At 32.7% G+C, this 18,235-nt stretch overlaps 1 protein-coding gene across 2 annotated transcripts in view; it reads left to right on the top strand.

Moving 5' to 3' along the window:
• Positions 1–14,652: 14,652 nt before the first annotated feature.
• LOC145291331 (protein GUCD1-like) overlaps positions 14,653–18,235 on the top strand; it is a 59,145-nt gene continuing 55,562 nt past the window's right edge. The window contains exon 1 of one of the 2 annotated variants that reach the window (XM_080137088.1): positions 14,653–14,887. In XM_080137088.1, coding sequence (XP_079993214.1) covers positions 14,875–14,887 — 13 coding nt within the window. In that variant the 5' untranslated portion in view covers positions 14,653–14,874. The remainder of the gene's footprint in view (positions 14,888–18,235) is intronic. The other variant, XM_080137095.1, reaches the window with a different exon arrangement.

Here is an 18,235-nt window from a genome sequence, read left to right as displayed (position 1 = left end):
CCCACAAGCCATGATAATCTCAGGAAGACAAGTAAAGACAGTAGTTTCCCGTTGCTTTTCCATCTTGATTCAGGGGTGCATCTCCCCTAGTGAGTTAAACACGCTTCCAGATACCAACCTGGAAATCCCTGTGACTTTGCATAGAAGCACTGGAATGAAGAGTTCTTAGGTTGGATGGGTTTTTAGAAATTAAAAACAGTTTTAGGTTTTGAGTTTATTCTCGTCCATCAACACTATGATGAAGAGAAAGAGAATGCTGGCTTCTCTACGTCAGAGGCTTGATTTGAACTGTTGTATTTGGCACACATTTAGCCGTAAGCAGAAATTTGCAGGTTTCCAATATGCTAATCATATGACAGATTTTGTTTGTATGCAATATTTTGTGTCATACTGAGTTGTAGTTTGGCTTGGTGTATGTGCAATGACATCTAGACTCATGCAACTGCGTAGGTGAAAGAACACTTCTGTGCAGATTCACCTTTTAAATTGTTAATCAAAAAGTTTGGCACCAAAAATGCTTCAGATCTTGATAAGATGTCATGATAATAAGGCATCATAACCTATTCCTATCCCTCACCAGAAGTGGCAAGCTGAGATGGAACTCCAGGATACCACATTCTGTTTACGACAAAAGCCAGCCTCTCAAACAACTCACTTGATATTCCAATCTTTCTTTTGAATAATTTTGATTTATATTTTAGTGGAAATATTAATGTTGGACTTGAAAGATGGTGACCCTTTTTCTTATTCAATATTCAATTCCAATTAGATTCTTCCAGACTCTGTCAACTCTATCAAATGGCTGTCTTCATTCTGATATTCTTCTAGATCCATCATTATTGATAATAAAAAAAAAAATAAAGTTTGTTAGTTCTCGCACACAAAACAGGAGATTAAACAATCACATTTTAACTATTTTTAAGATGTGACATTTGGTCTTAAAATCTTATGAATCACTCTATAATCATAAAGTTGTCTCCCCTCAGAACAAAGAAAACCACTGTTATTCATTTCTGTTCTTATTTCATTATTGGTACCTTTCGGGTTAGTTGAGGTGTAGAGGTCACAACCTTTTTTTCTTTTTTCATTCTTATCTCTCAAATTAGAATTTTACGACAGATAAGAACTTCCATGCATTCTTCATGCCTATAAGACACGTGTATTGTTTTTGTCTATCTTTTTCTTTGTAGATGCCCTTTTGTAACTTTGTGTATATTTCTTCCGTGTGTTGTTTCGTCTTAATTAGTTTTCACAGCTGCATATGTACATTCAACAATAAAACGTCAATAAAACATAATCCGTGCAGTTTATTAGTTCACGCACATAAAATAGAAGGCCAAACAATCACAGTCAGACTTAATTTTATGATGTGGCATTTGATTGTTGAATTAAATGTTTTAATGCTTCAATGAAATGCATTAGTTCATAGTTGTCTTTCATCAATATCGCAGTTATTGCGTCACTCATTCCTATTTATATGCACCCATTTCTTATATGAATCTAAGGTATCATATGAATGTGCTCAGTGTCAATTTGATCTCAGTCAGTACTGTAACGGATAAATTCTCCCTCCAAATAAAATCATGACTCCATCTTAAAACAAAGGGGTTTTTTTTTGTTTTTGTTTTTGTTTTTTTTTTAAGATTTTTAATAACAGACTTGCAAATGAGAATTCTGAGTCTGACCAAATCAAAATACAAATTCAATAGTTTAAAACCCAAGAACCCATCTCTTTCTAAGGGACACACAAACCCAACTGCCTATTAGACCAAGAAAGCTAAGACTAATTATGAAACACCAAAGGGCCAACTAACAAACAGATCCTAGAAAATCAAACTCTGAAACAATTACTCATCTGCTGGAATCTATTATATTTCTCTTAGTCTGCCTATCTGTTCTACTTTTTCTTGGAAACTACTGAACCCATCTGTCTGAAATTTTGTATAGAGCTTTGTCATGATAAGGTGCAGCAAACAAAGTATTATGATATCCATTTGATGCAAAGTTAGAAATTAATTAGCATTAATGAAAAAATGAGCACAAATTTAACTAGATTCGGCCATTAATTTGGCATAAAGCAGTTATTCTAAGTCAATAACACCATGGTATAAAGAGTTTTACTTATCCTACACTCCTAATTGATGTATCATTATTATTGAATGAACGAATAAATCAATATACATTAGTATATATTTTTATATTGTTTTCTTATTTTATTGATACTCTCTTTCTCTCTCTCTCTCTCTCTATATATATATATAAATGTCATATACATATATGTTATATATGATATATATATATCACGTGTGTGTGTGTGTGTTTGATATGGATTATTTGATCATGTCCATATTCTTTATATTTTCTCTTATAGTTCCTATTCTTCAGGGCAAAATAGATTACAAAATTGACGTAATAATTATATGGATGATTCTGCGCTATGAAACTGGTGCTGTCAAGAATTTAATATTTTAACATGCTGAAAGAAATGGTAAGATGGACAATATCTTGGAATTTGGAATATAGACATTTTGTTATTTATATATATAATATAAAGCTGAACGTGTGTGTGTGTCTGGTCACGAATAGGCTCCTATATGGTGGACTATTTTAAAAAAACCTGATTACATATAATGATAGATGTATCGAGGATCTGGAATGGGTAGGTTTGATCTGGCAGAACGGTGGTTAATAAAAATTGTGGGGTCTGCGTTCACATCTGGCCCCCAAAGTATGGAAATAAAAAATGAAAAAAAAAAACGTTTACAAGGGTTTTTGATATAGATGTACATAAGAATACTTTGATAAGTATGTTTCAACTTAAATAGGGATGGTATAATAAAATTGTGGGGTCTGCGTTCGCGCCTGTACTCCATGGAAATATGGCACAAACTTTAACAAAGACTTTTCATATCTATTTGCGTAAGTATACTTTGATAATTATGTTTCAGTTTGAAGAAATATGGTATAATAAAATTATTGGGTGTTCGTTCGCGCCTGACCTCCATAGAATGTAAATATGTCACAAAGTTTAACAAGGTTTTTTAAAAGGGGTGAGGGTCCACAATAACGCCTTAACTTTAATCTTAATTCCCGTTAGCTTTTATTTATTTTTTTGAGTTGAATCATATTGTGTCGAATAAATTCACCTCATAAATTCACGTTCTTATTAAAGTGAAAGCCAAAAAAAAAAAGTCGAAACTTTAGACAATTCTTGACACAAATTTTGCATAACTCTGTTTTTTTTCTTTCTCCACTTGCACGCAGCACTTGTAGCAGAAACAAAGGGGACTTTTCTTCCTCGAATCAATGCCTCTCCCCTGTGCTATTTGGCCACATATTGACCAATCAGGGGTACGGCGCATTGATCCTTCCTATCCCCAAATGAAATCGGCCAGCATCCGGTTGGAAGAACAACTCGTCCTTACAGAGAAAGACGCCAAACAGAACGGACCTCCCTTTTCTTCTCTCTCTCCACCTCGGTGATTTCTAACGGTATCGATGATTCCACGGGGAATAACTACCGCGACACCACCAGGTAGCCGGAGTCCAGCTTTTGACAAGGAACATATTACATTCTCCTTAATAAACCTTTTCTGTGTTACCTTTTATGAAGTTGTTGTGTTCGTCATTTCAGAAGCTTGTATGGAATTATTTATTTTCTTAGGGTGTGCCCTAAAAGCATACAAACCCTAAACACTCTTTCGAAAATAGATAAATATTAAAAAATAACAACGTTACTTGTTATCGTGTCAAAAGAAGGAAAAAATCCTGCTCAAGTGATTACGTGTCTTTTTAAAAACATTTACATAACTTTTTTATTTTATTTATATATCTGTTTAAGCTTTTTTTTTTTGTCAGTGTACTAGAAGGAATTCAGTTGATTACAACCCTTTCTGCGTGTTCTTTACATTACAATAGTACAACCCTGAATCCAACGGTGCAATACTACACCGTTCAATACTGTAAAACTGAAACGAAGCTGTTCTGCTTGAAAAGGGCGCCATTTTCTTCTTATTCATATTTATATCGATTCTTTGCTTTAAAAAACTAAAGTAATTACGTGTTTATTATTTTAATATCCCATTTTGCTGTTTTGGATTATTTTACTAAAGTAAGTAAAGCTTCATTATTTTTCAAAACTGTTTTTGTTTCTTTGTTTATCGATATTTCGTCGATATTATTTAGTAAGAGTGTTTAGCAGAAAAGCCAACAAGCAACTACCCAAAAAAATAAATATACAAGAAATAAATGTTACCATAGTCAATAAAAGTTCAGTTCATGTTTTTTTTTGTTTTGAAATAGTTTTTAATGCTCTTTACTTGAAATAATTTCAGCGAACCGAAATTAAAACGAAATTTGAGGCGATAACTACTTAAATGAATTTTTATATAAACTACACATGCCATAATCGAATATTCCTCAAGCATAAAATAACGGAAAACATTAAAATATGTTTATAAATATTCCTTACGTTGACGGAACTCTCTTAAATTGTTAACACAGAATGCTCATGTGCCCTCCTTCAAATTGAAAACGGGGCTCTCCATTTCAAAGTCACTGCCATTTTGATTTTTTTTTAAACCGGTTCGTGAATTAAAAAAAAAATTCTTCTTACAAACTACTTAAAAATACAAACCAATGAACTTTTATCGACTATGGTAACATTTATTTCTTGTATATTTATTTAGATTATTATATCATTTAAATTATTATATATATAGCATTTTCTCTTTGTAAGGAAACATCATTTCGTTGGTCACTCTTGGCTACGAATGGAAACAAAGTTGATATAAAAAAATATATTTTCGCAAAAATTATCTTTACTTTCATCATATTTTGCTTATGGTAAAATTTTTGAGTATCAAAACCTATCTCTTTACAACCCCCTCCTTTTCATAACCTATCATACTTTCATCACTCACAGTCCATTTTCTGTAGGCTGTTTTTGAACCCAGTCAACGACGGGTACTTCTGCTAGTATATATATATATATATATATATATATATATATATATATATATATATATAACTGCTGTCACACAGACACATACTCGATATCCCTAATCTGCTTCCAATCTATGGACAAAGATCTAATTCCAAGGCAATATTATATCTAGCTGGCTATTTCTTTTGGCAAAACTCAAATAAATCATAACTACAGCAGGGAACCTCTTATCTGTAGTATCATTACTTTTTAGGGGTTTAATCCCACTACATTAACTCTCGTTTAAAGAGACACTAACTTTTCTTAAGGAAAATCAAATTTTGGATGGTCAAAAACTCATGATCAGACACATTTCCAATTTCTTGTGTGTTTTTTTTCCCCCCTAGTAAAATATTTATCACTCACAGCAAGTCTGTTATTCATATGCAACTCATAAAACATGCAACTTAGGATATATTTGTAAACATGCACTGAGTCACTTCATCTTATATTTCATGCAATTATTATAACTATTATTATTATTATTATTATTATTATTATTATTATTATTATTATTTGATTGGTTATCACTGGCCAGTGTCTGGTTGGGTTGGATCAAAACGAACAACTAAGAACTATTTGCTCTGAGTGGTCCTCATCCACTTCTGTTGCAAATACATCTGATGCTGCTATTGTATTTAAATCCAACATTTAATTTAATTTTTTCTTTATATTTTTTTATATGTGCAGATAAAAGTGAACAATAAGACATCAATAAAACATAAGTCAGGCAATTTGTTGGGTGTCATAGCAAATAGCGATGAAATGTGATCAAATGATGTGGATGTAAAAGTCATGTTACAAACTGCAGCAGCGGCAGCAACAGTAGAAGCAAAACAGTTCCAATGAGCTGCCATTATGATTTTGAATCTGTGTTTAATATCTAAGCTTGGAGCTGATTGATGCAAGCATTTAACTTTCTTTCTAGCTAAGTCCAATCTAACCCAATCCAAAGCATTGAGCCCCTGGAGGGGCATAGGCCATCCACAACCTTTTATAGATGCTTTTGTAGCAAGGAGTCCTTTTTTTTTTCGGGGTGAGAGTGCTGGCCCCACGCCCAACCTTCCCAGAAGGTACATACAGCACCTCGCTTTCCCAAATAGTCACCCATATGGTACTGGCCCAGCTCAATGTTGCTTAACTTTTGTGATCTTGCAAGAACTGGTGTGTCAACATGATTGTGTTGTACTTCTTGCTAAGTACACAACAAAAATTGATATAACTAAACTCTTTCTCTTTTCTGGCCATGAGATCACCAGAAAGCTGACTCATTCCACAGGGTTTCCACCAACCCCCCAAACTTCTCCCTTAGTGTGCAACAGAAACTCCTGGGCCTCTAGCTATGGGTTCGACTTTGACAAGAAGCTCCAAAGATTCAACATTGCTACTTCTGCTACACACACACACACACACACACACATGTATACATTACAAAAATCCTCATATATGAACTATTTTCCTTTCCTTACAAGTAGGAGATTCATCCTACTCTTCATGTATGAACTTTTCTTTCTTCCCTACGAACGGACTATTTGTTTAACACCATGTGGATTTTCAACCTTTTTGTTTTTGTCCATATTAATGAACATATTCCTTTACTTACACCTTTTTCTTCCATTTCTCTTTTTTATTTGCATATCACGAAGATGACTCAAAAATTTATTTATTTGCAAACTGTTATACTCATCTTCTATATTTCATGATGTTTCGGCCAACTATTCCTCTGGCCTTCGTCAGGTTGTTAACCATGACGGGATAGGAATGCTGAATTTTTTAACTGTATCCTCAGTCATTACTGCTTTCCATAGTTGTTGTTGTCTCACCATATTTTGCCCGAATTTGGGTAAGATTGAAACTGCGATCTTCAGACAATACTCACCTGAAACTGTAGAGATTCAATGCATTTATCCACTGCGCCATGGGCTCTGAAACGTTGTGAAACAAAAACTATAAAGATGAGGATAATAGTCCACAAATAAATAAATAAAATATACAAATTACTCATCTCAAAAGGATTCCAATAATAAAATAATATACCATTCTGTACGGACCCGATGATGGGAGACCAGATAAAAATGAGAAAAACTTGGATTGCCCTTTGGCAGAGTGGATAGAGGCGTTGGATCTCTATGGTTCCAGGTGAGCATTGTCTGAAGATAGCGGTTTCAATCCTACCCAAAGCCAACCAGAGGATTAGTTGGCCAAAACGTGGTGAGATGACAACAACTATGGAAGGCACTAAGTACTGAGGATACAGTTAAAAAATTCTGCATTTCGCAGTTAACAACCTGACAAAGGCCAGAGGAATAGTTGGCTGAAATTTTGTGAAACAAAAACTATGAAGATGAAGATAATAGTCTGTAAATAAATAAATAAATAAATATACAAACAAATAAATAAATAAATATACAACTAAGTAAATAAATAAATATACAACTAAGTAAATAAATAAATATACAAATTACTCATCTCTAAAGGATTCCAATAATAAAATAATGACTCAAAAAGTTGTTTTAAATGTTAGAATAAAACATTGTCCACTTAGTCTACAGTGACAAAAGAGGTGGGTAATACCTGAAAGGAAAATCATTACTGTGTTATTGAGATTGTTAATAAAATAATTTGGTTATATACTTGTTGTAGTTGAATTGCAAAGTGATTCATATGAACACTAAAAATGAAAATGGCTATGATTGCTTACACTCTCTCCTTCTCCACTTTGTTGGACATAGCTTTCGTCTTCACTTCCCAAAGCTAGTAATCTTGACAATGAAGATGTTAAATCTAATTATTTCCAACCAATGGAAATACTTCCAAACCCCAAAAAGTAGCACCTCTACACAATTGTAGTAATCCAGTGTGAAATCCTACCTACAAAGCAGTGGCTGGATGAACAAATATTCAGACTCTGCCAGCTGACCAAAAAGGAACAGGAAGGTTTAATCCATACCTCAACCCAGCCTTATAGCCGGGTAGCAAGAAGGAAAAGAATTCCATGATTCACATACAAGTTTCATTACTCGCACACACACACACACACACACACACACATATATATATATATATATATATATATATATATATATATAAAATGAAAATTACAATTGAATTTACCAAAATGATCCAAGATGGTAAAATTAAAGTAAATTATAAATATTAAAGAATTAATATTTATAAAATTATCTCAGCCAGATATAAAAGCTCGATAAAACCAAATAGGAAATAGAGCTTATAATATGAGCAAACAGTTAATAAAATATGTTAAAAACACTTTGAAATGAGTTAAAAACATATTTAATCTGAAAAGCAAACACTAGATAAATGGATAGTCCTTAATAATAATAATAATAATAATAATAATAATAATAATTATAATAATAAGGACTATCCATTTATCTAGTGTTTCCTTTTCAGATTAAATATGTTTTTAACTCATTTCAAAGTGTTTTTTAACATATTTTATTAACTGTTTGCTCATATATATGTATATATATATATATATATATATATATATATATATATATATATATATATATATATATATATACGCAGTACCAGAATAAAGGTATGCACACACATACATAATGGCATGCTGCTAAATACTTAGATACTCTTTTCCTAAACACATGCTGAACATTTGCTAATACAAAAATAAATTTTGTGTTTTTATTTCTTGTATAAAAACACTGTTTTCTTATAAACTTTCACATTTTTCATTTTTCATGCATAAAAGGTGTCAAATCAACATAAGTTGATTTAACACTTGTTTTCATTCATCTTTCATCTTTTCAGTCACCATTTTAAATGCATGTTTATTAATTGTTAGTGCTGGTCTTGGCATTTTCCAAAGACTTTAGGAAAATATACTAATATGTAGCCAGGATCAGCATTACATACTTTCTGCAATGGCTGAATACGGATTATTTTGCTCACTCATTATGCATGGCAAATTAAGTTTCTTGGATTTCTTTTAAATATGAATTTTTAAAAATACAAATGAGTAATGCTATGCTTGCATTAACACTAACATTAGGGACAACAAGATAGTCAAATAACAGAATAATAAAAATATGGATTTAAGTATATACCAAATAAGAGAGAGGTGAGCCTCTTTCTCAAGACATCTTACAAAAATTTTACGAAATGAGGATATACAAACAATGAATATTCTGTGAAAGAACAGAAAATCAATACAAGTTAAAACCTTTTAAATGATACACTTTATTACATAAATATAGTGAAATAAGATTTTAAAAAAAGTAGTAGTAGGGATAGATTTCTTAATAAATGTATTGATAAATGTATTGATTCTTAATAAATGTATTGATAAATGTATTGATTCTTAATAAATGTATTGATAAATGTATTGATTCTTAATAAATGTATTGATAAATGTATTGATTCTTAATAAATGTATTGATAAATGTATTGATTCTTAATAAATGTATTGATAAATGTATTGATTCTTAATAAATGTATTGATAAATGTATCGATTCTTAATAAATGTATTGATAAATGTATCGATTCTTAATAAATGTATTGATAAATGTATCGATTCTTAATAAATGTATTGATAAATGTATCGATTCTTAATAAATGTATTGATAAATGTATCGATTCTTAATAAATGTATTGATAAATGTATCGATTCTTAATAAATGTATTGATAAATGTATCGATTCTTAATAAATGTATTGATAAATGTATTGATTCTTAATAAATGTATTGATAAATGTATTGATTCTTAATAAATGTATTGATAAATGTATTGATTCTTAATAAATGTATTGATAAATGTATTGATTCTTAATAAATGTATTGATAAATGTATTGATTCTTAATAAATGTATTGATAAATGTATCGATTCTTAATAAATGTATTGATAAATGTATCGGTTCTTAATAAATGTATTGATAAATGTATCGGTTCTTAATAAATGTATTGATAAATGTATTGGTTCTTAATAAATGTATTGATAAATGTATTGGTTCTTAATAAATGTATTGATAAATGTATTGGTTCTTAATAAATGTATTGATAAATGTATTGGTTCTTAATAAATGTATTGATAAATGTATTGATTCTTAATAAATGTATTGATAAAGCGGATGAACAATACACATTTACATAAATCAGCATGAAAGAAAGAAATAGTCTGTACTAGCCTTGATCGATGTAACACCGAAGTTCATAAAATATTCAAATATCTTTGACACCTGTGGACAACACTATTAGTCCAATTTGTAGTTGGTGTACAATTATCTCTGTATGAGAATAGTCCAAACAATACCCTTCTTTTTTATCACTTTTTAAAAACATTCAACATCCAATCAATCAATGACTTTAAATATGCCTTTGGCATTAATCAATATACTTTCTTTTCAGATATTCACAAGGTAATCCAAGATAGTAAATTAAATTTTTCCTTCTGCAATGATACCAAACGATTTAGTAATCTCCAATATATATGGTATTTACATGTCACCTCAAAATCTGTATCGAGTTTATTCATATTCAAATGAAAAGAAAGGCAGGTCATCATGGAAACAGGAAATGACTCATTTGTTTCACCCTCACTTTAGATTTAAATGTATGAGGATTTGAAAAAGTGAGAAGGAACAAAAATCAGATTTCTCTCAAATAATTTTCAAGTTTTTTCTTTCTTTTTGTCTTTTCAATATTTCACAAGTTGAGAAATAAAAATAAGATAAAGAAAAAGACTCAGCATTCCTATTCTATCATGATTAACCATCTGAAGAAGGCCAGAGGAATAGTTGGGAAGAACATGGTGAAATAACAGCAACTATAAAGATGAGGATAACAGTTCGCAAATAAATAAATGATTATACAATTTTAAGATATTTACGATTTCATTTAAAGAAAAAAGACAATATAGAGTGGGATAACAAAAAAAAAAAAAACACGCCAAAAAAGAAGGAAACAAAAGTTGTAGCAACCGTTATGCCTGGCCGGAATAAATCCCCAGCTAGAACATTTCATAACGATCATTGCTTCAATGCCCACGCGTATGAAGAACACGTAAGAAAATGACATTGAGATGCGACCACTGCACGCATAAAACAAAAGGAACTATATGATGCTTCCTCACATAGAAATACAGTAAACAAGCTGAAACCTTCAAGAAGGCCTGTATATAAATATTTGCCCACAAAAAATTAAATCCGTTTTTCCTCTTGATTTCTCAAGAACAGCACATGTTCAGAATAACTCTGTCACTGGGAGACGTTAAAATCCCTTGCCCTGAATGTATGCCCCATGCACATGAACTTTAATTCCCATCATGGAAAGTTACCACATCGAACAAGAATTTACATCTTTTTTAAACAATTTTATTTTGAACTACTATTCTTACGATATGAACACACACATGCATTCGTTTATATGATGTATGGACTGTTTGTTCTCAGAAAATAGGCACATTAACCATAAGCCATATGTGACACTTTGATTATAAAAGAAAATCAGTAATTTCAAACCTCATGCTATTCTCACAAAAATCCTCAGTTCATTAATTCTTCGTTGTGAATATTCAACACAAGAAAACACTTATGTTGGAACAATTTAAACTAATATTTCTGACACGTAAATAAATGTTGTTTAGTTCATGTTAATAGAATGACTTTGTGTTCTTTGTCAGGTGTCGTTGTTTTCCGGAGTTTATTTTTATTTTTTTTTGTAAGGATGTGGTTGGTGAAATCCATCTATTAATCATCGATCCCGTTAAATTTACCTTTAATGACCCCGTGAATACACTCCTACTTTTGACTTTAATAAAGTAATAAATTACTCTGTGTCATCAAATTCGACTATTCTTACGTTAGTGAAAGTCCTGTTTTGGGGGGCAGACGACTCTGCACTTTGGTTCACACATGTAGAAGCCCAATTTTTACTCAAAGGATCCTCAGTGAGCTTACCAAACTTGCGTGCACATCTCAAAAACCTTCACTCTGCATCTTTCCACTAAAAATCTTTCCACTAAAAAAAGAAAACTCACATGTTGGAACACTTTCTTTTAATAATTCTAACACATCAGGAAATGTTGTTTCTTTTATGTAAATTCACCAACGACTACATGGGTTTTGTAAAAAAAAAAAAAACGTAAAAAAATAAACGTGGATCACTTGGTTTAAAAAAAAATTGTGAGTTGAAAATAAAGTTACAAAAAGTACAAAGTTAATCTTTCTTTTCCAGTCATCTAATACGACCTCAGTAAATCAGCGATGTGCAAACACAGACTTCCTTACAAACTAGGGACACTGGTCTCAACAAAGTAGCGATTTATGCCAATAATTGCTCAAAAATTGAAAATTAAACCAAACACGGCTTCCCTACAAACTGGACTCCAACTGCAACAAATTAGTGGCACATACATGGTCTTCCTACGGATTAACGGTCCTGTAGCCAGTAAGTTGGACAGTTCACCCATCAACAGGATTTTACCTACATCGGTGCCAGCTGTGATTATCAATGCTTGTTTAATGTCGAACCTCCCATTAAATTGGCGATACAATGGAGACAGTTGCTCTCACATCAGCCACATTAAAGATACCACCATTTTCGCACATGCGGAATTTAATATCGCCCCACCTCCTTCCTGGGCCAACCACACTCGACACCTTCAAAACGAACCCATTACAAGCACCTCGGATTCTTAAGCAATCCCGGTACATTTTCACGCATGCATATTGATGCATTCAAGCCATCAATTTCGCCAGTACAGACCGACTTGTACTTGGTAGTGCAGACTCACTTGCACTTAAACCAGAGGAATTACAAGGAATTATAACCTACGACATTCTGCCTAGTTATCACTCCACTCAACTCCTCAGTATACTCCATACAGACATGAACGTCCATAAGCACCTTGCAACCAGGTAGCTCATTTTCTTCGAAATTGCACCATTTATCACCCTCAGATGTCCGAGTGGCACAGAAATTGATGACATCACTTTTCTTTTAGTGCCATCATTCATATTAATACAGTGATATCGTGTTCTTTGTCAGGTGTTTATTTTTATTTTTATGTAAGGATCTGGATTGGTAAAACCTATTTATTAATCGGCGATCCCGTTAAATTTACCTTTAATGATCCCGCGAATACACTCCTACTTTCAACTCGAATAAAATTGCAGCACATGCAACCTCAGAGTCCTAAAAATTGATAAGTCCCGATTATAAATTGGTTATACTACCGAACTACATGGCTGATAAGTGGTGACTCCACCATGAGTCCTACAAAATAATAAAATAAAATCAGTGGCAAATTGGTATGACCCTACCAAATCTTTTTAAGAGTAGACTGTCTTTCGCAAAAAAAAGGGGGGGGGTATGTCAATCATGTGAGCAGAACTTAATTGGGACCACAAACAAATAGGGATGGAGTTTTTTTTTTTTTTTTTACACAGTGATCACCACTTATCAATGCCCGGAAGCCACTCAGGGATAAGGGTTATTGCAAGTACATTACGTTAGTGTGGAGATTTGATGAAGTGTTTACTTAAGGGGGCGGTTCATTAGGAACTTGTTAACATTGGACTTAAAGACATCCAAGTTGTAGTCCGGTGGGAAGCAGGCAGACGGAACAGAGTTCCACAAGCGTGCAGTTCTAAGAAAGAAGCTTTGTTCATGGAATCCGCGTTTTGATTTAGGCACAGATATAGAGTGGGGAAAATTTTTCACAGTTGATTCAGCTAGACGGGTGTTTTTCGTGAAAGATTGGCGAGGGGGGACCAGAGATTGGAGTTCAGACGAGCATCTGCCATGGAAATAACGATAAAACAAGGATAGACTCGCAACGTCTCTTCTGTGGGAGAGAGGTTGCAGGGTAGAGAAAAGGGCATCCCCCACTAAGCCACAAAGTCTATTTTGTACTCTGTCAAGGCAGGATAGGCTGTTTTTAGCAGCTCCTGCCCAGATATGGCAACAGTATTCCATCCTTGGACGTACTTGGCTTTTATATAGATAGAGAATTGCATCAGTAGTGAGATATCTTCTGGAGCGGTAGAAGGATCCCACCATCTTTCCAGCGACCTTGGCAACAGACTTGATGTACGTGTTCCATTTCAGATCAGGAGTAAAGGTCAAACCCAGAAGCTTGTCAAAACACGGGGCCTCACCCAGACGAGAGCCATCCATCACAATTGATGCCAGCTGGGGATCAGAGCGTTGATGATGTAAGGATAGGAGTTTGGTTTTGGATGCATTAAAGGTAACCAGCCACATCTTCCCCCACTGAACCACGCGCTCGAGATCAGAGGAGAGAGAATCCGAGAGAACTTTGTCATTTACAGCCTTTGATGTGTTGCCGTAGATGGTCGTGTCATCAGCATAGATGTGAACGAATGATTTAAGTATGTGTTTAGGGAGGTCATTGATGTAGATCAGGAAGAGAGTTGGGCCCAGGATTGACCCCTGAGGGACTCCAGCATTTATATTGCAGGCCCCCGATTTTTGTCCATCTACCACTACTCTTATGAGCCAACTATGAGAGTAGTTGGTGTTCTTCCATGAGACTACATTTTAGTCCTGGTCAAAAAAAAAAAAAAAAAAGGGCGAATAAAGTCTTGTGAATTTCATTTGCAAATAAGAAATCACAATTATTTCCCCTTGATTTAATGTTAAGTTTTGAAGTTTTTAAGAAATTATGATTATCTCCCTTGATTAATCGTTAAGGTGTTTTAATTTTTTTTGTTTCGTTTGTATAATTAATTTCTTTCGCCATGAGACCCCGACAGACGAATTCTAAACCAGCATTTGACAATTGTAACGCATAAAAAAAACAACATAAAATGTGAACAAAATAAATCAATAGGTAAAAAAAATAATAATAATAAAAGATCCAGTAAATTTACTCGTAACGAATGAATTATGGAAGATTCAGGTAAGAAATGACTAAAAGTTTGAATGAAAATGTTGTGTTGGAGAAAGACGAACTAGTTTTAAATTAATAGTTTAAACAAAATCGATGCTTTTTTTTCATGAGATTAATCGAGGTACTTATGCAGAATATGGACCGTGGTTAAACAATAACATCATTAAAACTCATTCGTTAACATGGGGAGGAAGGGCGTTTCGTTTCGTAACTATTTTTCACCTATGAAATTTAATAAACAAAACATTGTAAAAATGAAATTTAACTTGAAAATCCCATCTAAAATAACGCGGTCCGTGTTCTGCAAAAATACCGATATTAAATGGTTTGATTATTTGGTCAATGTGCACTGCAGCCACTGCACTGCCACTGCACTAGTGCACTGGTTATCCAACCTGTTTATTCCGAAAGCCGTTCTTAACATGGGGAGGTTGGGGGTGTTTATTCCGAAAGCCGTTCTTAACATGGGGAGGTTGGGAATATTTATCCCGAAATGCATTTTCTTATTTTCAACCTCCCCATGTTAAGCACAGCTTTTGGAATAAACAGGTTGGACAACTAGTGCAAGTGCACGCGCACGCACGACCGATTATTTTTCAGTTAACACTATGTTAATGTTGATGTTAACACTATGTTATGTTGATGACATGAAACCATAGAATTGTACTTACATCTTTTTGGATTAGTACAAGAAATTTAGATACTTGTACAGTTTTTAATCAAGACATTAAAAAATGAAAATATCTAAAAAAAAAAAAAAAAAAAAGTTATATTGTACGTATCCGTTCTGGAATGAAGTTTTCCGAAAAAAAAATTCACTTATAGTAGTTTTTTTGTTTTGTTTTTTTTTTTACCGCGAAAAAAGCAATTTGTTATGATACCAAGCAAAAGGTTCGAGTTTTAGAAAGAAAAGCTAGTATTAAAAATGGGGAAGAGGCTGTCAGCGCTTTAAACTGAGTTATCTCCCCGTGGTGTGTTTAAAAAAATTCAAAGATGGCTACCTTCAACGCACTGTCATAAAAACGTTTTTTCGATATTTGCATTTTGATAATGTCTTGATTAAACTATACAAGTACCGAAATGTACATACATAACCAACAGAATCCTCATAAGTACAAAAGAAAGGGTTAAATCCTATTTCAGTCACAAAAATTATTTAATGTGAAATGAGTTTTTAGCATTGCTCCCGAACAACTTTTTATTTAAAAACAAATAAAATAATGGTAAATGTTACCTTACGCTACAACAAAACACCGACCACTCTAATTTGTTTTTTTAGGGGTATTCGAGGTCGCTGACAACGAATCTGATAAACAAACCCACCACAAATTTACCGTTTGCATGGTATGAACCCCTGGGACTATTTTGTACCATTTCACTAGCAGTGTCAGAAATTTCGTGAAAATAGTGAATAATTCCACCCCATCTTTCCAAGCTTATAACTCCTCGAAAAATGTAATTCAAGCCCTAATTTTTTTTTTCAATTAAAGGAGTAAGGACCAAGGTTTTATTTTAAAAAAAAACAAAACAAAACAATGTGTTTTTTTTTTTTTTAAAAAGGTTTTAAACTTCGGACTTTACAGGTAAATTTCTAAAAAACTGATTTTTTTTTTTTGTTTTAAATTTGAATATATTATTTATTGACCTTTTCTCTTCAATTTGTGATATATAAACCTATTAAACATAAATTAATTATTTACTTTTTAATAGACATTTCAAAATGAGAGGCGTAAATTATTCGACCCCCTATCTTTCTAAGCTTATAACTCCTCGAAAAATGTAATTCAAGCCCTAATTTTTTTTTCAATTAAAGGAGCAAGGACCAAGGTTTCATTAAAAAAAAAAAAAAAAGACAAAAAGAAAAAATGTGTTCTTATAAAATAAGGTTTTAAACTTCGGACTTTACAGGTAAATTTCTAAAAAACTGATTTTTTTTTTTGTTTTAAATTTGAATATATTATTTATTGACCTTTTCTCTTCAATTTGTGATATATAAACCTATTAAACATAAATTAATTATTTACTTTTTAATAGACATTTCAAAATGGGGGGGGCGTGAAAATGGGGGGGGGCGTGAATTTAAAAAAAACGTTTGTCTAAAATATTATATTCGGTTTATTGGAAAGAACATAAAATTTCACATTGACCCTGAAAATATCGTAAAAATAGAATCAATAGAAAAATTTTGATAGATTTTTAAAATTTAAAAATATTGAGTTTAAAAATTAAAAATATTGAGTTCGGAAAATTCATTACTGTTTTAAAAAAAAATAAAAATATTTTTATTACTTTTAAAACAACTGTAATAGTTTATTTTGGAAGTATAATCCATAAAGAAAATAAATAACCCACTTTTAACAGAGAAATTACGAGATTTTTATATTGTATTCGCAGTTTCGTGTTAGGGGTGTCAAAAATTCCTACAAAAATTCTGATACTGCTACCATTTCACCGCCTTCGGCAGTTTTTTTCTTACATAATATATTCACGTGCGAACAGGTGTAGCGTCTACCCCGGAACTAATTTTGACAGTGACATTGAACATTCACCGTTTCCGGAGAGCTCCAAAAAAAAAGACAAAATAAAGCCGTGGCGCTAAATTCGAGGAGTCTCTCGCTCTCTTTTTTGCTCGCAAACACCAGAGGAGTAAGACGCGTTACTGCCACGCTCTGTCGCTCGTGCGTGACACACCCTGTGCTGGTTCCAATGGTGAAACCACACAAAAAAAAGAAAAACATTCTTCTTATCTATTCACTCCGCTCCTTACCCGAACGGCTTTTCTAAAGAAAATTAATTTATCGTTTCTTTCCAACTTAACGCCAAAAACATTTGACCAGTCGGGAAGGATTTCTTCTTCTTTTTTTTCGGACTCAAAATAAACACGAGTGTGATACACCAGGGCAAATAAATTTACACCTCTTATAACAAGCCAAGTCTGATTGTTTGTTTTTAATTAATTTTTCTAAATATTTGTTTTCTTATTAATGTTTTTGAAAAATTAATATTAAGTGAGCTGTTTGTTGTTTTGCCCAGCGAGCACCTCGCTTCACAGGCGTAGTGAGGTGTCATATCACATCACGTAGGAATCTTTCAAATAAGAAAGTTAAAAAAAATATGTGTTTTTTTTAATTTATCAAAAAATAAAGTTTTCACGGGCGGTTTGCAAAAACATAACCACCAAACATTTTTATGTTTTTCGTTCTTTTTAGGGGAGGGGGTATTGCATTAACAGGTGCTTCTGCAGTTTAATTAACCGTTTTTCCATAAGTAATGTGCCGACATTTACCATTTCACAAAAATTATGTTTACATTGGGGAGGGGGCGGTGGTTGTTCTTTGTTGTTTTCGGTGTGCTTTT

The sequence above is a fragment of the Euprymna scolopes genome, chromosome 2, assembly GCF_053919585.1.
Source record: "Euprymna scolopes isolate OS-2025 chromosome 2, ASM5391958v1, whole genome shotgun sequence".
Taxonomy (NCBI): domain Eukaryota; kingdom Metazoa; phylum Mollusca; class Cephalopoda; order Sepiida; family Sepiolidae; genus Euprymna; species Euprymna scolopes.
Note: the sequence above shows the minus strand (reverse complement) of the source record. Positions and strands in the feature narration are given on the sequence as shown.